Below are 16,775 nucleotides of genomic sequence, written 5' to 3' on the forward strand. Positions count from 1 at the left end.
ACCATTTGACCATTTGACTGACATTTAAACTAATGCGTAAAACTTTAGATACAACTTGTGTGCCCACAGCACCGCTCTTCTGTCAAACTGAAAAAAAGTTATTTTTCTTAAATACATGTGGAATATTTCTGGGAGGCATCCACGTCAGCCAGGAGTAGGAGTAGGCGTGTTAAATTCAGACTTCCGGCCACTCCGCTTTCAGAATAAAAGCGTGAAAGTCCTACATTTGGAAACAGTTTTAAACTATTTATTTGAATTTAAAGTTTACTTGGAGGCACAGCTATTCTGCCTGGATGACTCAAATGTGCAAGATGTTTAACAAACAAGGACACAAAGAAAAAAACGGGAATAATAAGACCAAAGAAAAGCACATTCATTGTGGTTGCATTTTGAGATTTTATGGTGTGACGGTGAATTGGTAGAACGCTTTATTCTGAAAGATCTAACCGGAAGTCTTACTTTTTCTGCCCGCCGGAGCTACGTAACAACACAGAGTTGTGTTTAGTTCATGATTGGTGAAGTAACTGTTATGTGACAGTTATCTGGTAAAGGAAACTTGAGTTAAAGTCACGTCTTCTGGCTTTAAAACAACAACACTTTAGCGCGAGGAGCTAACGATTACTTTTCCTTCTCCATCAGTTTCGGTTGAGTTCGGCTGAAAGTGCGGGTTCACTTTAGGTGACAACCTGTGGGTCGAGTGCAGGTGAGCTGCCTGCGGTCTGTTGACTTGAACATGGTTCACAAGCACAAAGAGGCCGAATCTGAGCCTCGGATCTACGGTTATACCAGAGCAGCATCCGCAGCGCTGACCCACTTCATCTGCGTGGTCTTCACTGTGTTCATTGCGGTCCTGTCTCGCCCGGGTTCAAGTGAGTCCCCCTGCTATTCAGGTGCCTGCATGTCGCTGTCCTCGTTTATCAAACCATGAGCTGATTTCATCTGCTTGTTTTCCTTGTAGGTTTGTTTTCCTGGCACCCTTTCTTTATGACACTAGCGGTAAGTTGAAGCTTTAAACACACGAAATAAATTCAGTCAACCCCCCAACTAATTTCTAGAGTTAAGTTAATCAAGTGGTTTATCAATAGAAAGAAAAGTAGCTATTTTGATAAATTATTATTGACGCCATTTTCAATAATACATGCAAATTCACTGATTCCAGCTTCTCAAATGTACAATTCCAATATATGTGAACCTGGACTTTGGGAAATTGTAACACAGGTTTTTTTGACCAAATGATTAATCCTTGAAATCTACAGAATCAATAATGACAATAATGGTGAAAAGCAGCTCTGTTTCATTGTCTTTCTTTTCCCACCAGTTCTCCTTCTTCATGACAGAAGCCATACTCCTCTTCTCCCCACACGGCTCCCCCGTCAGGAGGCTTCCGCACAAGACCAAAGGTCGCGTTCACTGGGTCCTGCAGTGCCTCTGCCTGTCCTGTGCAGTGCTGGGAGTGGCAGCCATCTCCTACAACAAACACCTGAACGGTAAAGCCCACTTCACCTCGTGGCACGGTCTGCTGGGCCTGCTCACGCTGTGTGCGGTGGGGTTGCAGTCTTTGGCAGCCGTGCCTCTCATCTACCACTCTCTGGCCAAAGGCTGGTCCCTGGCCAAACTCAAACGCTACCATGCGGCGTCCGGACTGGTCACCTACCTGCTCGGCAGTGCCAGCCTGCTGCTCGGCCTCAGCTCTGCCTGGTTCACTGCGTCGGTCAGGGATTACACCTGGTACCTGTGGGCCCTCTGCCCCGCTCTCGCTGCCCTTGTCATGATGAACCAAGTCACCAGCGCTTACATGGCGAAGAAACGGTTGCAGTCTTGACAGAGGACACAATATCAACACTTTAACAAAACACCCTTCTTATGCAAGGTTTGCCTACGAGATTGACATTTTTAGTCACGTGCAATCAGTTTAATTTGCATACGAGTGAAAAAGGGGCTGATTTCTGCAGCTGGACAGGACTGGACTGTAGTTAACATTGAGGACACTGAGGTCATGTCTCCTGTATTTTTTTATTTTTTCAATTTCAAATTCATTTCAATTACACACATATTTAACATGTCGGATAGACATTTTTAGGAATAAATTATTTCATTTGCGTCTTAACAGTGTGCAGACTTTTCACCTTTGTGTCTGCAGTATTTTTTGTTATATTCGTGCCTGGATGAACACACACTTGGTGCCTTTTCTGATACTGTAAACATTGTACCTACTAAACATCAGCAATGTTAGCATGCTAGTGTTAGCATTTAGCAAAGCATTGTTGCGCCTAAGTGCAGCCTCACAGAGCTGCTAGGCTAGCTGTGTTTTAGGCTAAACTGCTAAAAATGTGACTGATTTTAGGCAGAAACGAACAAACAATCAATTAATATTCTCTTCCAAGATCACAAACTGTCCTCCTAAAATCCGGGCTACATCCCTGAATATATGAATTTTTGTATCTCAGGTTGGTTATTATCGTTCTTTTTGGCTATTTATGCTGTTTTTGATTACTTATTTAGCCACGTGTTTCAGTGAGATTTTACAAAAAAGCATACGGATGATAAATTAAAAGAATTTGGAAATGATTCATACTGCAATAGAAGAGTGTTTTATTGTTAAAATAACATGGATAACACAGTCATATTCTGCTTCGATCTAGGCTGCATGTACGAAATTCTTACTGGATCAGCCGTCAATGGGTCAAAGTGAACAAAAGGTTAAAAAATGCAATTACAAAAAACAATATATTTTCCATCATAAATAAATAAATTTCAGACACTTGCGTTGAAATAAGGGAAACAACTGCCAGGAGAGTGAACACCAATAAGAAGTTATAAAAAACTTTAAAAAAATGAAAAGTTCCCATGAAACATAAAAATGCACCTAATTGATGAGAAATGGCAGACAGGGTTTATTTTATAAACTGATGATTCCCAAGATTCAAATGCAAAGTGTTTCCAACGGACTGAGAATAAAGACATGGCGTCAGTGTGATGTACCTTGTACAGTTCACAAGCAGATATGATCCTTTTTCAAAGTGCTAGCTTCGCCTTCAGCTGTGAAACAAAACCATCACAAGTTCCGAAAACGCGCTGAAGAAAGCTGGAGACGTTCTTGATGCTAGAAATGAAGCATCCAAAACACAAACGGCGAAGGAGCCAGTAGCAAACAAAACCAAAAAGTGAACAGTACTCAGAACTGCGAGAGCTAAAGGTTCCCACAGGAAGATATCTCCACAGAAAAAATGTAACTTCATAGTGAATGATCTGTTGTCTCAGGTTTTCCAGTGTTTTCTAAAGGCTTGTAACCACGGTGTCTAGCCTATTTTACCAACGGTGGAAAGGGACTTTCCTAAATCTACATACCTTGAGGTGTCATCACAACACAGAAACACAAGGCTACAGAGAACAGCAAAGACCGAAACTCCCTAAAGCACTGCAGATACTGACTGACACGACAGACAGACGCTACTTAACACTGCACTGCTTTTAAAGACGCACCTCTGTGAGAAGCTACCACATAATGGCACTGTCAGCTCGGTAAGGCCACCTCATCACCCGACCTGGTTCTCGCGCAGTCACAGGTGGTTGTACTGAAACGTCATCTGGTTTGATGGGTTGGTGGCTACACTGATTTAAGGTTTTGTACACTCAGGCTGCATGGACGCAGTTTAGGGAATATTTGTTCTCAGCAAGGTTCTGAAAGTAATCCCTAAGAAACTAAATGTAGGGTGCAGCTTGACTGAGGGATGATGTATCAACAGATGGTGGGGACACAACAAATGACAGGCTTCTGTGAATGAGCTTGCAATATTACACCTAGAGTTGCTCTCCTTTTCGCTCTCACGCTCGGTGCTTTTAGTCACAATGCTGAACCTGCCCTGCACCTGTGTTCTGAGTTTGACACCGACTGTCTGAATGCTCAGTAGTTCTTCCAACAGATTTGTAAAATGGATGTACTAAGATAAATGCTCAAGACCCCTTTGAGTTATTTAGTTAAGGCTAAATGAAAGAACACAGTCCGAATCCTTATCAAAGGCTTACATGAAAGTACATTCAGTTTAGTTTTAAGAAACAAGAAAAAAAGGAAATTATAATTTTGAAAGTAAATTTGTTTCCCCAGCATCAACGCGAGGGCGTATCTGTCATCATGATAGTCACTGTAATAATGATCTCCCTACAACCAAAATCTACACACTGCACAGTATTGACTTGCAATATAAACAATGATAATGACTGCTATTTACAAATTATCAACATGGTCAGTTATAGTATCACACATAATATCCTTTCAACGGGGGATGCTACAATGCCTATCAAATTGCTAAAGACTAAAATATGCTCTGAAAGCCTAAAATTTCTGTAGTTAAACATAAGCCTTGAAGGATATTTTCTAAATACACTGTTGAGTGGATTTTTGTTCTGTAGCCACTGTCATTTATCATGGTGTGTCGCTTTCCAGTTTTGTTCACTAGAAGAGGAAACTGTGCCGAAGAAAAATGAGTAAATTAGTGTTCAGCAGGCGAGGACGGCTGACGCGCGTGACAGCCACGTCCAGTTCTGCCTCGCATTCGGCTGTTTCACAGCAACACGACATGAAACAATCCAACACCTGATTCCACCTGAATTCGGAGGAAATGAAACGAACGGGGCGGCGAGGCCTCCCTCGTGAGCGTGGCAGGAGAGGCTGTGCTTCGAAAGCCCCCCGAAAGAATTCAGCTGGTCCCCGTGCGACAAAGGTTTGTTCCCACTGCTCTGATGCTCCAGCTGAACAAGTCTGGGATATTCAGCATAAGGATTTGTTACTCTGTAAAGTCATTAAGGTACAAGTTGATTCTCTCGTTTGCAGGTGAGAGTCCATGTGTGTGTGTGTGTTTGAACTTAAATGAGGCCATCAGGAATGGGAATGCATTTAATCTCACTTACGATTAGGTGAATGTTAAAAAACTGACTGGTCTATCAGCAAAGGCCGAATCACGTTGAACTCATCACAGCCTTTTCCAGCTTCACTGTATGTGTTCAGGATTAACATTAATATTTAGTTCCTGAAACGTTTTATGTATTATGTTTCTTCTTTAGTCACCTCATCACTGTAGAATTTCACTTTTTTCTCTTGCCCTTCCTTTCATTCTGATGTGCTCACACATTCACAATCTAACAATGCTTAACACTATTGGGGCAGATACTGTGACAGAATAAATTTATTTTATTTATTCATTTAATGTGTAATCATTCCCTAATCATCCCTAATGTACTGCAGGTTAAACATGACTAGTGAAACTGTGTGTGAAACTGCCTCTTCAGGATTTTTGTCTCTAGTCTCTACTGTCCTGTCACCTCTATAACATCGTCGTCAGAACTGCTGCCGCCGTTCTCCGTACTCTGGTGCCTGTCCGGCTGGGTCAGAGCTGCCCCCAACAGGCTGGAAGTTGGATTGTTGAAATGGGAGAGGAAGCTGGATGTCGTAGAGCTGGAGTTGGGTGCAGGGAATCCCCCAGACCCTGACAGGAGAGGGGTGGGGAACATCCTAGGCTCAGGGAGCAGCGACTGACTGTAGTTGAGAGGGAACCCTGATGAGAGCAGGCCAGCCATGTTGGGATTCATCAAGTATGGAGGCAGAGAACCCGCCAGGGAGGAGGAAGGTGTTGCTGAGGGTGAAGATGACATGGGGATGGTGGTGGAAGCGGAGGAGAAAACAGTGGGCAGAGAGGACGAGGAGGGGGTGGGAAGCTGTCCGTTCCCTGTTGCAGACTGTCTGAGTAGGTCCGAACCTGCAGAGGGGAACATGGTCTGCAGGTCAGCTAGTGCTTGTCCTGGTGTCTGAAGGAATGATGGGCCACCACTGCCACCCATCAGAAGTGGATGATTCATGTGCCCTAAATTGCCCAGTAGGGAGGAGGAGTTCAGACCCACGGGAGGAAAACTGAGCCCACCAGAGCCCATGGACAGTCCAGGGAAACGTGTTGCAGCGGAGGTGCGTTTGCCTCCTACTTGTGTGTTGCCCTGGTTTTCAGCACTCCTGCGTTTGCTGCCGCGCATCTCCAAAGCTGAGCTCAGGAGGTCGTCACTTAGTTGCCTACTGAGATCACCAGTGTCATTGTTCTGGGACCTGCCTTCATCCCCCACCGGTGCGGCCGACACATCGGAGGGTGACGGCAATTCGTTCCCCATGCCAGCGGCGGCATTGCCTGTGGTTGAGGTGTAGCGGCTGATCTCTCTGAGAATCTCAGAGCTTAAGGGAGAGGAGGGCCGCTGCTCTCCGTTGGGGGATTGCTGCTGTTGGTCCACAGGGGATGAACAGCCATTACTGACTGGGTGGATCAGGGAACCTTGGGTGTCTGTGGGGGAGAGAGAAATGTAGTCATGAAATGTCAGGAGACATGTACCTCATCTGTGCCTCTGAATAATTTATACATGAAAGGTCAATGCTGGAAATATGATGTTGTACTCAAATATGAACTTTAATGTACAAATACTATTAGAAACTAGAAAAAAAAAATGCACAAATGATAAGAAGCGATTCCTTATTGTGCTTCCTCATCTTGATAAACATAAGGCAGTTAAAGGCATACTCTTAAGTTCTGCACTTCCATGAAAGCGAATGCTTGTCAGAAACAGATTCAAATAAATATGGTTAAAATCTGTGTAGCAGAAGTTTAATACTTAATACTCCTGGCTTTTAGTCCATGGTCAGAGTCAAGCCCCAAATCCTGGATCCTATATTTCCCATAACACAACTTCTTACAGTACATATTTCATTAGACCCGCCCTCCTCCTAGATGCCCACATTTTAAACGTTTTAAACTCCAAAACCTACAGTTTGCAACACAGACTTTCTGTTATAAATTGGAGTCTAAGGCCAAAACTGAGATCACACTGATGACATCACAATGATGTGACCTGGGTTATCTTCCTCCCTCCAGAACCACAGAAGACATTACATTACTGTTTTCACAGGGCTGTATGGTACTAGCAACAAGTAAACTGAACTTCACACCTAAAAAAACACCTTCTTCAAAGCTGTATGAGTTGTAGTTGAACTATGTAGCAATGACCAAGAACAATGAGTATGAATTTGTACCTCTTGAAGCAGCAGAGCCCCCGACTGCTGGTCTGCTGATCTTTCCAGATCGAATAGCAAAAATTCTTCCATCATTCGTCCTAATGTAGGTACCTGTGGTGGAGAACACATCAAGTGATGGAGGCAGTAACTTTAAATGCTTTGTATGCAGAGAGTAATTGTGTTGCTGCAACTACCTTTAGATCCTCTGATAATATGGATGCTCTCTCCTGCATTTATTCGAGCTTGAACATCTGTTGTGCTGTTGGCTCCTGGGATGACAATATCTGTAGATCCGAAAAAACAAACAAACAAACAAAAAAAAAAAACGGCTGATGTTAATGTCCCGTCATTACATTGCCATTATGCATAGGTGTGTTTTCAATGATTTAAGCACTTAAAAGTATCATATGTTACCAGTTGTGGTGACGATCCTCTGCACATAAACTCCAGCTTTCTGCAGGAAGTTGACAGGCAGGCTGCCAGCAGAGCTGGAGCCTGCCATGCCCATGCCGACCTGGCGAGGCATCATGGGGATTGGGGTTGACTGGATGGGCCTGACACTTGCCACAGGCTTGTCATCTGGCCGTGCCAAGGGACGCCTGAAAACATGAAGGCTGAACTCATGAGATGCTTACACACATAGTCCTGTCTGAAACTAATGGTGGTTTTATTCCTGGAGTTGTGTCTTTGCCTGACTCCACAGACTTCTGTATATTTTTCTGGGGTAAAGTGCAAACTGTCATGCAGAGTATCAGGAAAACCCTGCTGGTTAGTTTATGATTGTAGCTGGGGAGATAAGCTATTCAGGAACAGTTGAACTCTGAAACAAACCATTAGCATCTGTTAGCCAAAAACAATTAACTGAGATACCCACAAGGAAAGCAAGCTAAAACATGCAGTGTGAAACCCACCAGCCGCGTTGGTTAAATGCTGGTATGTTAGTGAGCGTCTGATCACTGGTTGGGTAATAGGGGGCGTATGATGGGCGAGAGTAGGGAACAGAGGCTCGCTTCTCATCCTCATAGCTCTTCTTGGCGGCTCTCTTCTCTGCTTTGGTCAGTTTTGACTCCTTGCGGTCCACGAGCAAAGACTCATGATGGAAAGGTTGCTAATGAAACAAACAGAGAGACAGAATTTGAATTACAGACTTTCCATGTAAGAGGCAGGCTGATCTCTGACATGCCATAGCAAACTTGCCACTTGTATTGGATTCACAGTATCAATAAATAGTTACACTCCTTTCCTTTTCATCTCCTGCTTTACTTATTTCACCGTAGATAAGACTTAAAATTTAACAATAGCACTTTTTAATAATTAATAACAATTTGCCATTTCATCTGGAAGATGAGCTTTTCTGGTCTTTTATATCAGAACAGTCAGAGTAGTACATACCAGAAGGCAAATACTTGTGTCAGTTTCAAGTAAGTTAACAAGTAACCTACATATGAACATCAAACCACCAAAACTGCCTTTTCTGAAGGGACTTATGAGGAAAACGTCTCCAGCTGTGGTACCTTGGTGATGAGGTGTGGGTAAAACTGACAAGCCTGGTATATCACTATTTCATACTCCTGCTGGGCTGTCAGAGAGATCTGGCCGGGCTCCTCTTCCACAAAATGCAGCAGCGACTCCACTTCCTTACGAGTGAAGTTCAGCACTGGGTTCAGGTCATCAACCACACGGTCTTTAAACACACACACAGACAACACTTCAAGACTGGACATGACTCGGATAATTGCCCACATCAGATATGGTTAACTATGTGTTAATAGTGCTTGCTTAAGGGCGCAATAACAGTTCTGTGATGCAGTAACATCAATATTCAAACACAAGCTCAAACAACAACAAACAGATGTACAAATCTCTTACCAGACATGCCCTGTTTGGAAACCTGTCTGTCATAGATCTTTTTCTCCAAGGTGAAATCGCAAACAAGGCGGTAAATGTAGCAGGGTTTCTTCTGACCATAGCGGTACACCCTACACACCGCCTGGGCATCGTGACATGGGTTCCAGGAGGCGTCAAACACGACGACGCGGTTGGCCCCGATCAGATTTACCCCTAAGCAGCCCGCTCTGAAAGGAACAGCAGATGAATCAGAAAACATCTGCCAGTGTAAAGAGGAAGTGTGACACCGCTAAACAAACAGAGAGCAGAGACACATACCTTGTAGAAAGCAGGAAGACCCATGTTGCATTGTTCTCTGGGTCATTAAACTGATTGATAAGGCGCTCTCTTTCTGTGGCAGATGTACTCCCATCCAGCCCTGTAGACAGACATACATCATCTCTTAACACTGAAGCACCTGAACACACTTTAACTTGCAGCAATTATCCCTGGGGAATAACACCATATATAAAAAGAACAGTTTCAAACATCTCAGCAGCAAATAGGCTGCTCCTAAACTTGTTTCCAGAGCACAAAGCAAAACTGCAGAGACAAATGTTCAAATGGGAGGACTCAAGAAACTGTAGCCAGTGTTAATAAATCAATAAAGACTATCACAGCTTCGAGGTTTCTGTGGTGACGGCCACACTTTCTGCAGAGCCGCTGGTTTGGAGGGAGAGCACAGATTGGATGACTCACTGTAGTAATTGAGGTTGCGAACCCAGTTTTGGCTCTGGGTGTCTGGGGAGGCGATGCCTGTCGGCATGGGTCTCTTTGTTAAGAAGTCCTCAATGACGCTCAGGGTGGACAAACTTTGACTAGCGGGTACACAGTAGAAACACATGATGACAGGTAAAAGGAGTGCACTTTCATATGAAATAATTCAAAGTTATTTTGAAGTAAAACAGACTTCAAGTAACTGCCGTGTTCTGTCGACTGTTATAATCAATAGTCACTTTACTATTGCATGTGCGTACTGTATATGGCAACAAACAACCATACAAAAGCAACCTGGAAAAGAGGCAGAAACCTCATGATATAGCAGGATTTAAATATTAATTTCAAACAGTTTGCAAAAAGCTCTGCAAGCTAAAAAAAAAAAGGGGGTCTCATTAATTACCTCAAAAGGCAAAGACAGTCTACCCTTTTAAGCTGCTTACTGGTGGATTTATGTCTAATGCAGCATATGTTGAGCGGAGGAGACTTACCTGAAGACCAAAATCTTGTCTCTTCTTCTTACACTCTCATCAATCAAATGGAAGAGCAGAACCATCTTGGCTGAGTTCTCCAGAACTCCTGTCTGGTAGTTTGACATTATGTCCTTTGCCTGAGACATAATAAATGGAAGAAAAGGCTGTTGAGTTGAAAATCAGTGCAATTCCAGGAGTGTTCAGGCCTTGAGGAAAGAGAGAAACCTCTGTATGGACATGACAACAATGATTACATGTTGTGCAGGCAAATCAACACTGAACTCTTTTAGCTGTAAAATGAAGCTTCAGAGAAAACAGCTTGACGTGGACTGTCATGACATACCCATTCATATGTGATGACTTGATTGGCTCGATCCTGGGAGGGATTTAGTGGTGGCAGGGTGTTGTTGACTTTACTGTTGCTTGAGTCGGCTACTTTGGCTTTGAGGCCGGCGCCTGGTGCAGGGCAGCGGGGGTTACTAGCTGAAGTGATGTCATCGAGGTCCAGGTCCTGCTCGTTGGCCTGATTCTCCTTCTGCAGGGCTTCGTAGAGGACATCCGGGTGATTCCAGATCTAAAGGGATTGGGGGAGGGGGAAAGGAAGGCTTTCTTGACCAAAACAAATGCCATAGCAGTTTTTTAATTGTCACAATAAAAATGAAACTCAGAAATCCATCTCTGGCAGAGGTAAAGACAGGTTGGGCTGGTCTTTCGGTAGCTCAGCAGTTTCTACCCAACAGCAAGGAAAACGGCCTCACCTTGCAGCACACGCAGAAGGCTTTGAGTGGATTTAGACCAAGCCAGCCGCTGTTCCCTGCTTCTCGAAAACGTTTCATGAACTCAGTATACAGCGCCCTTTGAATGGGAGAGAGTCGCACCAAGATCACATGCTCCTCCTTGGAGGGAAGCTGGTCTCGCAGCACATCATGGCCACGTCTGTAACCCAGAAAAAGCAAAGAGAACATTGGCAGGTAAGCATCATCCAGTGTAGTGTCACAATGTCAAATTTCTAAATCCAGCACCAACAGAAACGTTACCTCTGGACAAAACCCTCCAGCAGGCTGTGCAGCACGTGGCTGCGGAAGCGCATCAAGCGGACATCCTGAGGTGTGCTGTCCATGCACTGCCCGTTGAGAATGGGCCGCTCAAACATGTTGCTGAACTCCTGACGCGTGCCCAAAAAGTCGGGCCGGACAAAGTCCACCATGCACCAGTATTCAATGAGGTTGTTCTGCAGCGGGTAACCTGTCAGGACTACCCTGCGCCGGGAGCGGATGTTCTTCAGAGCCTGTGACGTGCTGGCATGATAGTTCTTAATGCGATGACCCTCGTCACATATCACCACATCTGGCCCAGGACGCGCTATGGCCCTCTCAATACCTGAAACGGCAAACAACGAGGGTAGACTGAGTAAATAAATCTGTAAATACACATTACACTGTAAATGTATGTGAACATTTGTATCTCTTACGCTCATAATCATAATCATCCTTAAGTTTTAAATGGCACACAGAAAACTTCACAAGATTGATAGATAGATAGATTCAGCCACTGCTTCCCTTATACTCATTACCTTTCATGAGCTCCTGCTGTCTGTCTTCTTCATCCAGGTCAATGATGATTGGCCCTGCAGGCTTCTTTGATTTCCTTTTCTTGCCCATCACAAAACTCTTCTTCATGGACAGCAGGCGGTACATCTCATAACCCATGAGCAACACGCCTCCATCTCTGGACCAGCCCTCCACAACCTTTGCCCTGGCCAGCGTCGTCCTGGAGGTCACACAGTCAGCGTGATTAACAGCTTGTATAAACCGCATACTTTACCTTGCACAAAACGTGGCAAGTTACATACTTGTGCTCATCGTTAAGGAGGTGAACTTTGAATGAGCGGCCCATGACGACTGCAGGGTCAGTGTCAGGGGAGAGGGCTTCCTGGGGTGGAAGCCAGAGGTTGAACTCGGTCAGCCAGTTCTGAAGGGTGTTCACCTTTAATGAAGGAAACATGGGAGTCAACATAAATTAATGACTTTGGGGAGCATGAATGTGTGTCATCCCTTTTTACACTGTATACACTTTACTCACAGGAACAATGGCCAGCACAGTGTGAGCCTCAGTATTCCTCAGTAAGATGTCAATGAAGGAAATGACCTGCAGAGTCTTGCCCAACCCCATGCTGTGAGCAAGGATGCAGCCAAAGCCACTGCTGGTCTTATACCTCTCAAGAGACTCGATGAGGTTATCGTAGAGAAACCGGATCCCTCCGATCTTAGAAATGAGGAGACAAATGTTTGAGAGGAAACAAGCTGGACTGTGGGTTTCCGTTACTGAGTGTTCATGATTTGAGAATTGGAAAAAGAGTGAGACATTGGGCATACCTGATGAGGTTTGACGGCCCTGGCCAGCTGCGGAGCGAGGTAAAGGTCTTTCTCCTCTGCAGGGTGATTGATATTAACTAGCACTCGACCCTGGGCATCAGGCAAATTGAGAGCGTCGTTGATGTGCGACCCGCTGCTCTCCTCCGAGGCGTTGGCGCCATCAGCATCCTCATCAGCCGACTCGCTGCTTATCTGCAGGGCATCCTCGTCCCCAGAACTAAGCTCAATTACATCTGTGTCATCACAAAGACGAACGCGGTGTGAGTTTGCTCGTTTCTCATATTGTCCAGAAGCACTTGGAAGAAAAAAAAAGAATCATATATCCTACCATCTCTAATGGCAAGTGCAGGCAGTGTGGTGTCCACTTTTTCATCTTCATCACCACTGCTGTCCAGACAGATCACGTCCTGCTTGCTCAGGAGAGCAGGGACCAAGTTAGACACCTCTCCTAAAAGTGAAGCAGTGTCCACTGTTGGAGAGATGGAAAAGTATTGGGAGATTTAGGATAGAAAGTACACAAAAAAGGTCAAGCTTAAATATGACTGGAAAGGTGTAGCTTCAATGATAGAGACCTAGCTGAGAGTCTGGGACAGCTGGCAGTGGTGTAGGGAAGTCCTTCCTCTGCTGCTCCAGACGTTTCCGCCTCTCCATCTCCTCCTGTTGAGCAGCTTTGGTCCCGGCCTCCAGCTGATCATCTTTCAGCAGCTTTCTGTAAGCGTAACAAAAAAGTTCAGTTTACATATAAACATTAAAGTATTTAATGTACTATACCTGACAGAAAATATCAAACAGATACACAGACCTGATGTTCTTCCTCATATGTGCAGGCTTAGATGGCTTAGAGGGTTTGGAGCCTTTTGAAGACTTAGAGGATTTGGTTAGTTTAGAGGCTTTTTGTTTCTTTGTTTTGCTGGAGGGTGGCTTGCTCTGGCTTGAGTTTTCCGGCATGGTTGGAGACTCAGAGCGAGAGGGAGGTCTGGAGGGAGGCCTGGACGATGGGCGGGACGCAGGTCGAGACGGAGGCTCTGAGGATGCTTCTCCGGAGGTAGCTGAAGTGGAGTCCCTGCCATCCTGGGCTGTGTCGGTCCTGCTCTGGGCACTCGCAGGTCGGTCTTGAGAAAGAATACACAGTGCATTGGTGGAAGTCTTCGAAGAGCAGTTAACAAGCACCATTATCTGATATATATATATATATATATATATATATATATATATATATATATACTGTTACATGTTTAATCTCCCAGTCATAATGGAATGAAATACACACAAATGCACATAATACATTTATCATTAACTAAAAAACACTCTTCCCTTTGTTTTCAGCTATTCCCGAGTTTACAGTGGAATTTAATTTTAAGTAATTATGGGCACAAGAGAGAAGTTAATTTGCCACTCACCAACACTATCATCTTCATCATCTCCATCATTTTCATCCTCATCTTCCTCCATGTCCTCCATGTCTTCCTCTTCTTCATTTTCCAAATACTCCTCTTCACTGTTAAGGCTGGGCTCCAGGTCACTTTCTGAAATTGCCTCTTCAGACATGGCGTCTTACAAGGCTCTCAAAGTATTACCTATACACCTTCATCAGGAGCTCTGAAATAATAAAACATCACATCTTTACATTCATGGTATACCTTGTTATATGACAAAGAGAGTTTACAACCAGCAAATGTTTAGTATTTTTACTTGATGTTAATCCATTTTCTATCCATCTCAACTAATTATTTAGTCACTAGAGCACAAAGTTTGATTTCTGAAAAACAAGAAAAAAGCTACAACATAGATACAGACAAATAACCCACATAAAACACAAACCAATGACAAGGGAGGAATTGGAATTGGTCTGAACATGAATTACTGAAATATTACCATTTGCTATTGTGTAGTGTACATTAGCCAGCAAAACTGAAAACAAGCAGAGGTTTGTTTGTGTGTTTGACAAGTAGAGCTGAAGGTGAGCGGGTAGGTTAATGCTGCAGGTGAGTGGAGAGAGAGGTGGTGACTTCTTAGATCAGCGCATACTACATGAGTTATATATGTCATTTTGATGAGTTTTTTTAAATCAATGTCAGGAGAGGCACATTCCTTGAGTTTTGTAATGAATATGGACCCAGCAGAGATACTAAAAAAGCAACAAGCAAGGCCAGGATCCTCCTAGTGGCACTGGCAGGTAGTGGCACCACGGTGGCAGCCTGTGGCAGGTGTCATGGACCTGCTAAGCTGAGTGGCACCACCATGGGAGATGCTGCCCTGGACTCCCCGCAACTAGGGCGAAAGTGCCAAATTTCCTGGGAAACCCCACAGGAGAGAGAAGTGTGCATGTGTTGTTGTCGACATGGGTTAGAGACGTTTTGATTGAAGATCTTGAATCTTGAATCAAATTACTGTGTTAGATGACTTTGTAATTAGATCTGCCACAGAGATTATGATTTCAACCATTCAGAAATAAAAGGGAACAAAAACACACTCCGACCTCACTATTTACTATCATTGTCATTTACAACAATCAGCCACAATAATAAAAAAAAACAAAACACCGTTTTATTACTATTTATTATATAAAAAGGTATAGATCCTGTGCTTAGTGTCGCCCAAGACGATTGTGATTGGTTTAAGGAAATACAAACAAGTCAGAGCGTCTCTTCAATCCTGTAAGTGTAAGTGTGTAAGTGCATGTGTAAGTGTTGAGGTAGGTCTACTTATGCAAGACTAACGCGAAAGTTGTACGATTAACAATTACCAATGAACAGAGCTAGGGAACACTGGCAAGGTAACATACAATAAACAAATATGCACGTATACTCATGGTACCAAGAAGCAGATCAATAAATCGCGGTACCACTGCGAGGAATCGCACTCACTGTCTCTCCAAAAAATTAAAAAGAAACTTTGGTGTACATAATGTACAGACGTTAGTCCCTTTGTGGGCTATCCAGATTAGACTATTACTATTTGGTTCCAACAGTCCCCATACAGTATGTTTACATTAGTATTCGTTGTATCACACTTAGGACACTAAATGTCTAATGTGTTAAATTGAAAGTTTGCGTTACACATGACGTGACCCGTGGGAGGGATTTCACACAGTGGCTCTCGAGCTGAGGATGGATGCAGCTAGCGAGTAGCAAGAAGCTACTTCTGCAGCTTATCTGTTACAATGGTGTGGTTAGTGTTTGGTAACAATAACATCAAACAGTCGTTAGTTGGCTTAATGGGCTACCCAAATGGAAGCATATAAATACTATCGTTTCTCAGGCTGAGTCAGCAGACCAGCATGCTAGCTAATTACACAACAATAAATGCAAATTCAAAGGCTAAAACAACGTAATTGCTGAATTGTTCATTGTGCATTTATGTAAGCAAAACGGGATGGTTGGTTGTAACTTGGGCTGGAAGAAAAGCAGCTTTTCTTTTCGAATGTACTGTTTTGTTGGCTGTCGAAGCAAGATAACAATCTTATATTGTGTAGGTGTAGCGTTAACGTAGCTAATGCTATCCTGAATTACAACAGGGCTAACACTCGGTGAGGTAAGAGACGGTGGTTAAACACAAACATCAGGCGGTTATTGGAGCTTACCTTGTATGCTGCTTAGCTGTACTCTTCAAGAAACCTCGCTGTGCATACAACGATCGATCAATTAATAGGTACAGTAACTGTGTAAATGAGCGGATAAACGTTGCTAATTTCCAATTTTTTCCAGTGTCACCATAAATACCGTCCCCGTAGAGGCTACTCCAAAAAGGTTCCGGGAGTGAAAAAGTCCGCTCGCGAAGCACATTAAAAAATTGATTAATTAATGGTGTAATTCTTAATGTTTGCAAACTTTAAGTCTGAATTACTTATTGTGTGTGTATTAATAAATTAGCTAGATCCTAGATAGACAAAATAAACAACTAGCGTCCTCTTAACAGATTTTCCGTTGAATACTGCACAAAATAGATGTGTAAAACTTATTATTACATTACACACATGACGTGTCTAGTACTGTTTATGAATATTAATACAGCCATAGTTTGAACAATTCGTTTGCCTGGCATGAAATATGTTCTATTTTTTTCGCAACATATGCCACTCTCAGGAAGCATCGTGGAGTTGTTTTGGAGAAAAGCCGTCATTTATATACCAATGTAAGAACCAGCAAAGTACGAAAATGATTACATTTACCTAATCGTTTACCTTACCTATGATATACTACTTATAAATTGATATCACCCTCACTATTATTTAGAATTGTAAGAATATTATTTTACAAAGATGCTATCACAATTTAA

General features: G+C 43.4%; 2 protein-coding genes across 2 annotated transcripts; one reads left to right on the forward strand and one right to left on the reverse strand.

Annotated features, from left to right (window-relative positions):
• The first annotated feature begins 530 nt into the window (after positions 1–530).
• On the forward strand, positions 531–2,509 carry LOC121618647 (cytochrome b561 domain-containing protein 2). Its single transcript, XM_041954181.1, has 3 exons — positions 531–869; positions 959–996; positions 1,319–2,509. Exons 1-3 carry the CDS (start codon positions 734–736, stop codon positions 1,820–1,822), a joined length of 678 nt encoding a protein of 225 aa, XP_041810115.1. The 5' UTR covers positions 531–733; the 3' UTR covers positions 1,823–2,509.
• On the reverse strand, positions 2,219–16,202 carry rad54l2 (RAD54 like 2). Its single transcript, XM_041954169.1, has 22 exons — positions 16,081–16,202; positions 13,898–14,096; positions 13,300–13,609; positions 13,070–13,206; positions 12,826–12,966; positions 12,498–12,730; positions 12,205–12,387; positions 11,975–12,108; positions 11,696–11,892; positions 11,160–11,502; positions 10,881–11,058; positions 10,466–10,696; positions 10,141–10,259; positions 9,632–9,750; positions 9,212–9,311; positions 8,915–9,120; positions 8,560–8,729; positions 7,957–8,153; positions 7,460–7,644; positions 7,240–7,329; positions 7,064–7,156; positions 2,219–6,320 (listed from the first exon to the last, which is right to left on the reverse strand). The coding sequence occupies exons 2-22, from the start codon at positions 14,043–14,045 to the stop codon at positions 5,305–5,307; spliced, it is 4,530 nt and encodes a 1,509-aa protein (XP_041810103.1). The 5' UTR covers positions 14,046–14,096; positions 16,081–16,202; the 3' UTR covers positions 2,219–5,304.
• Positions 16,203–16,775: the final 573 nt, after the last annotated feature.

Source organism: Chelmon rostratus, chromosome 2 (assembly GCF_017976325.1).
Source record: "Chelmon rostratus isolate fCheRos1 chromosome 2, fCheRos1.pri, whole genome shotgun sequence".
Taxonomy (NCBI): domain Eukaryota; kingdom Metazoa; phylum Chordata; class Actinopteri; order Chaetodontiformes; family Chaetodontidae; genus Chelmon; species Chelmon rostratus.

Excerpts from the sequence above, each read along its gene's own strand:
- LOC121618647 (XM_041954181.1), top strand. The coding sequence starts at position 734 with ATGGTTCACAAGCACAAAGAGGCCGAATCTGAGCCTCGGATCTACGGT. Across the intron at positions 870-958 it reads CCTGTCTCGCCCGGGTTCAA|GTTTGTTTTCCTGGCACCCT; the intron begins GTGAGTCCCCCT and ends TTTTCCTTGTAG. Across the intron at positions 997-1,318 it reads CTTTCTTTATGACACTAGCG|TTCTCCTTCTTCATGACAGA; the intron begins GTAAGTTGAAGC and ends TTTTCCCACCAG.
- rad54l2 (XM_041954169.1), bottom strand. The coding sequence starts at position 14,045 with ATGTCTGAAGAGGCAATTTCAGAAAGTGACCTGGAGCCCAGCCTTAAC. Across the intron at positions 13,610-13,897 it reads TGATGAAGATGATAGTGTTG|ACCGACCTGCGAGTGCCCAG; the intron begins GTGAGTGGCAAA and ends TTCTTTCTCAAG. Across the intron at positions 10,697-10,880 it reads CCTTCTGCGTGTGCTGCAAG|ATCTGGAATCACCCGGATGT; the intron begins GTGAGGCCGTTT and ends CAATCCCTTTAG.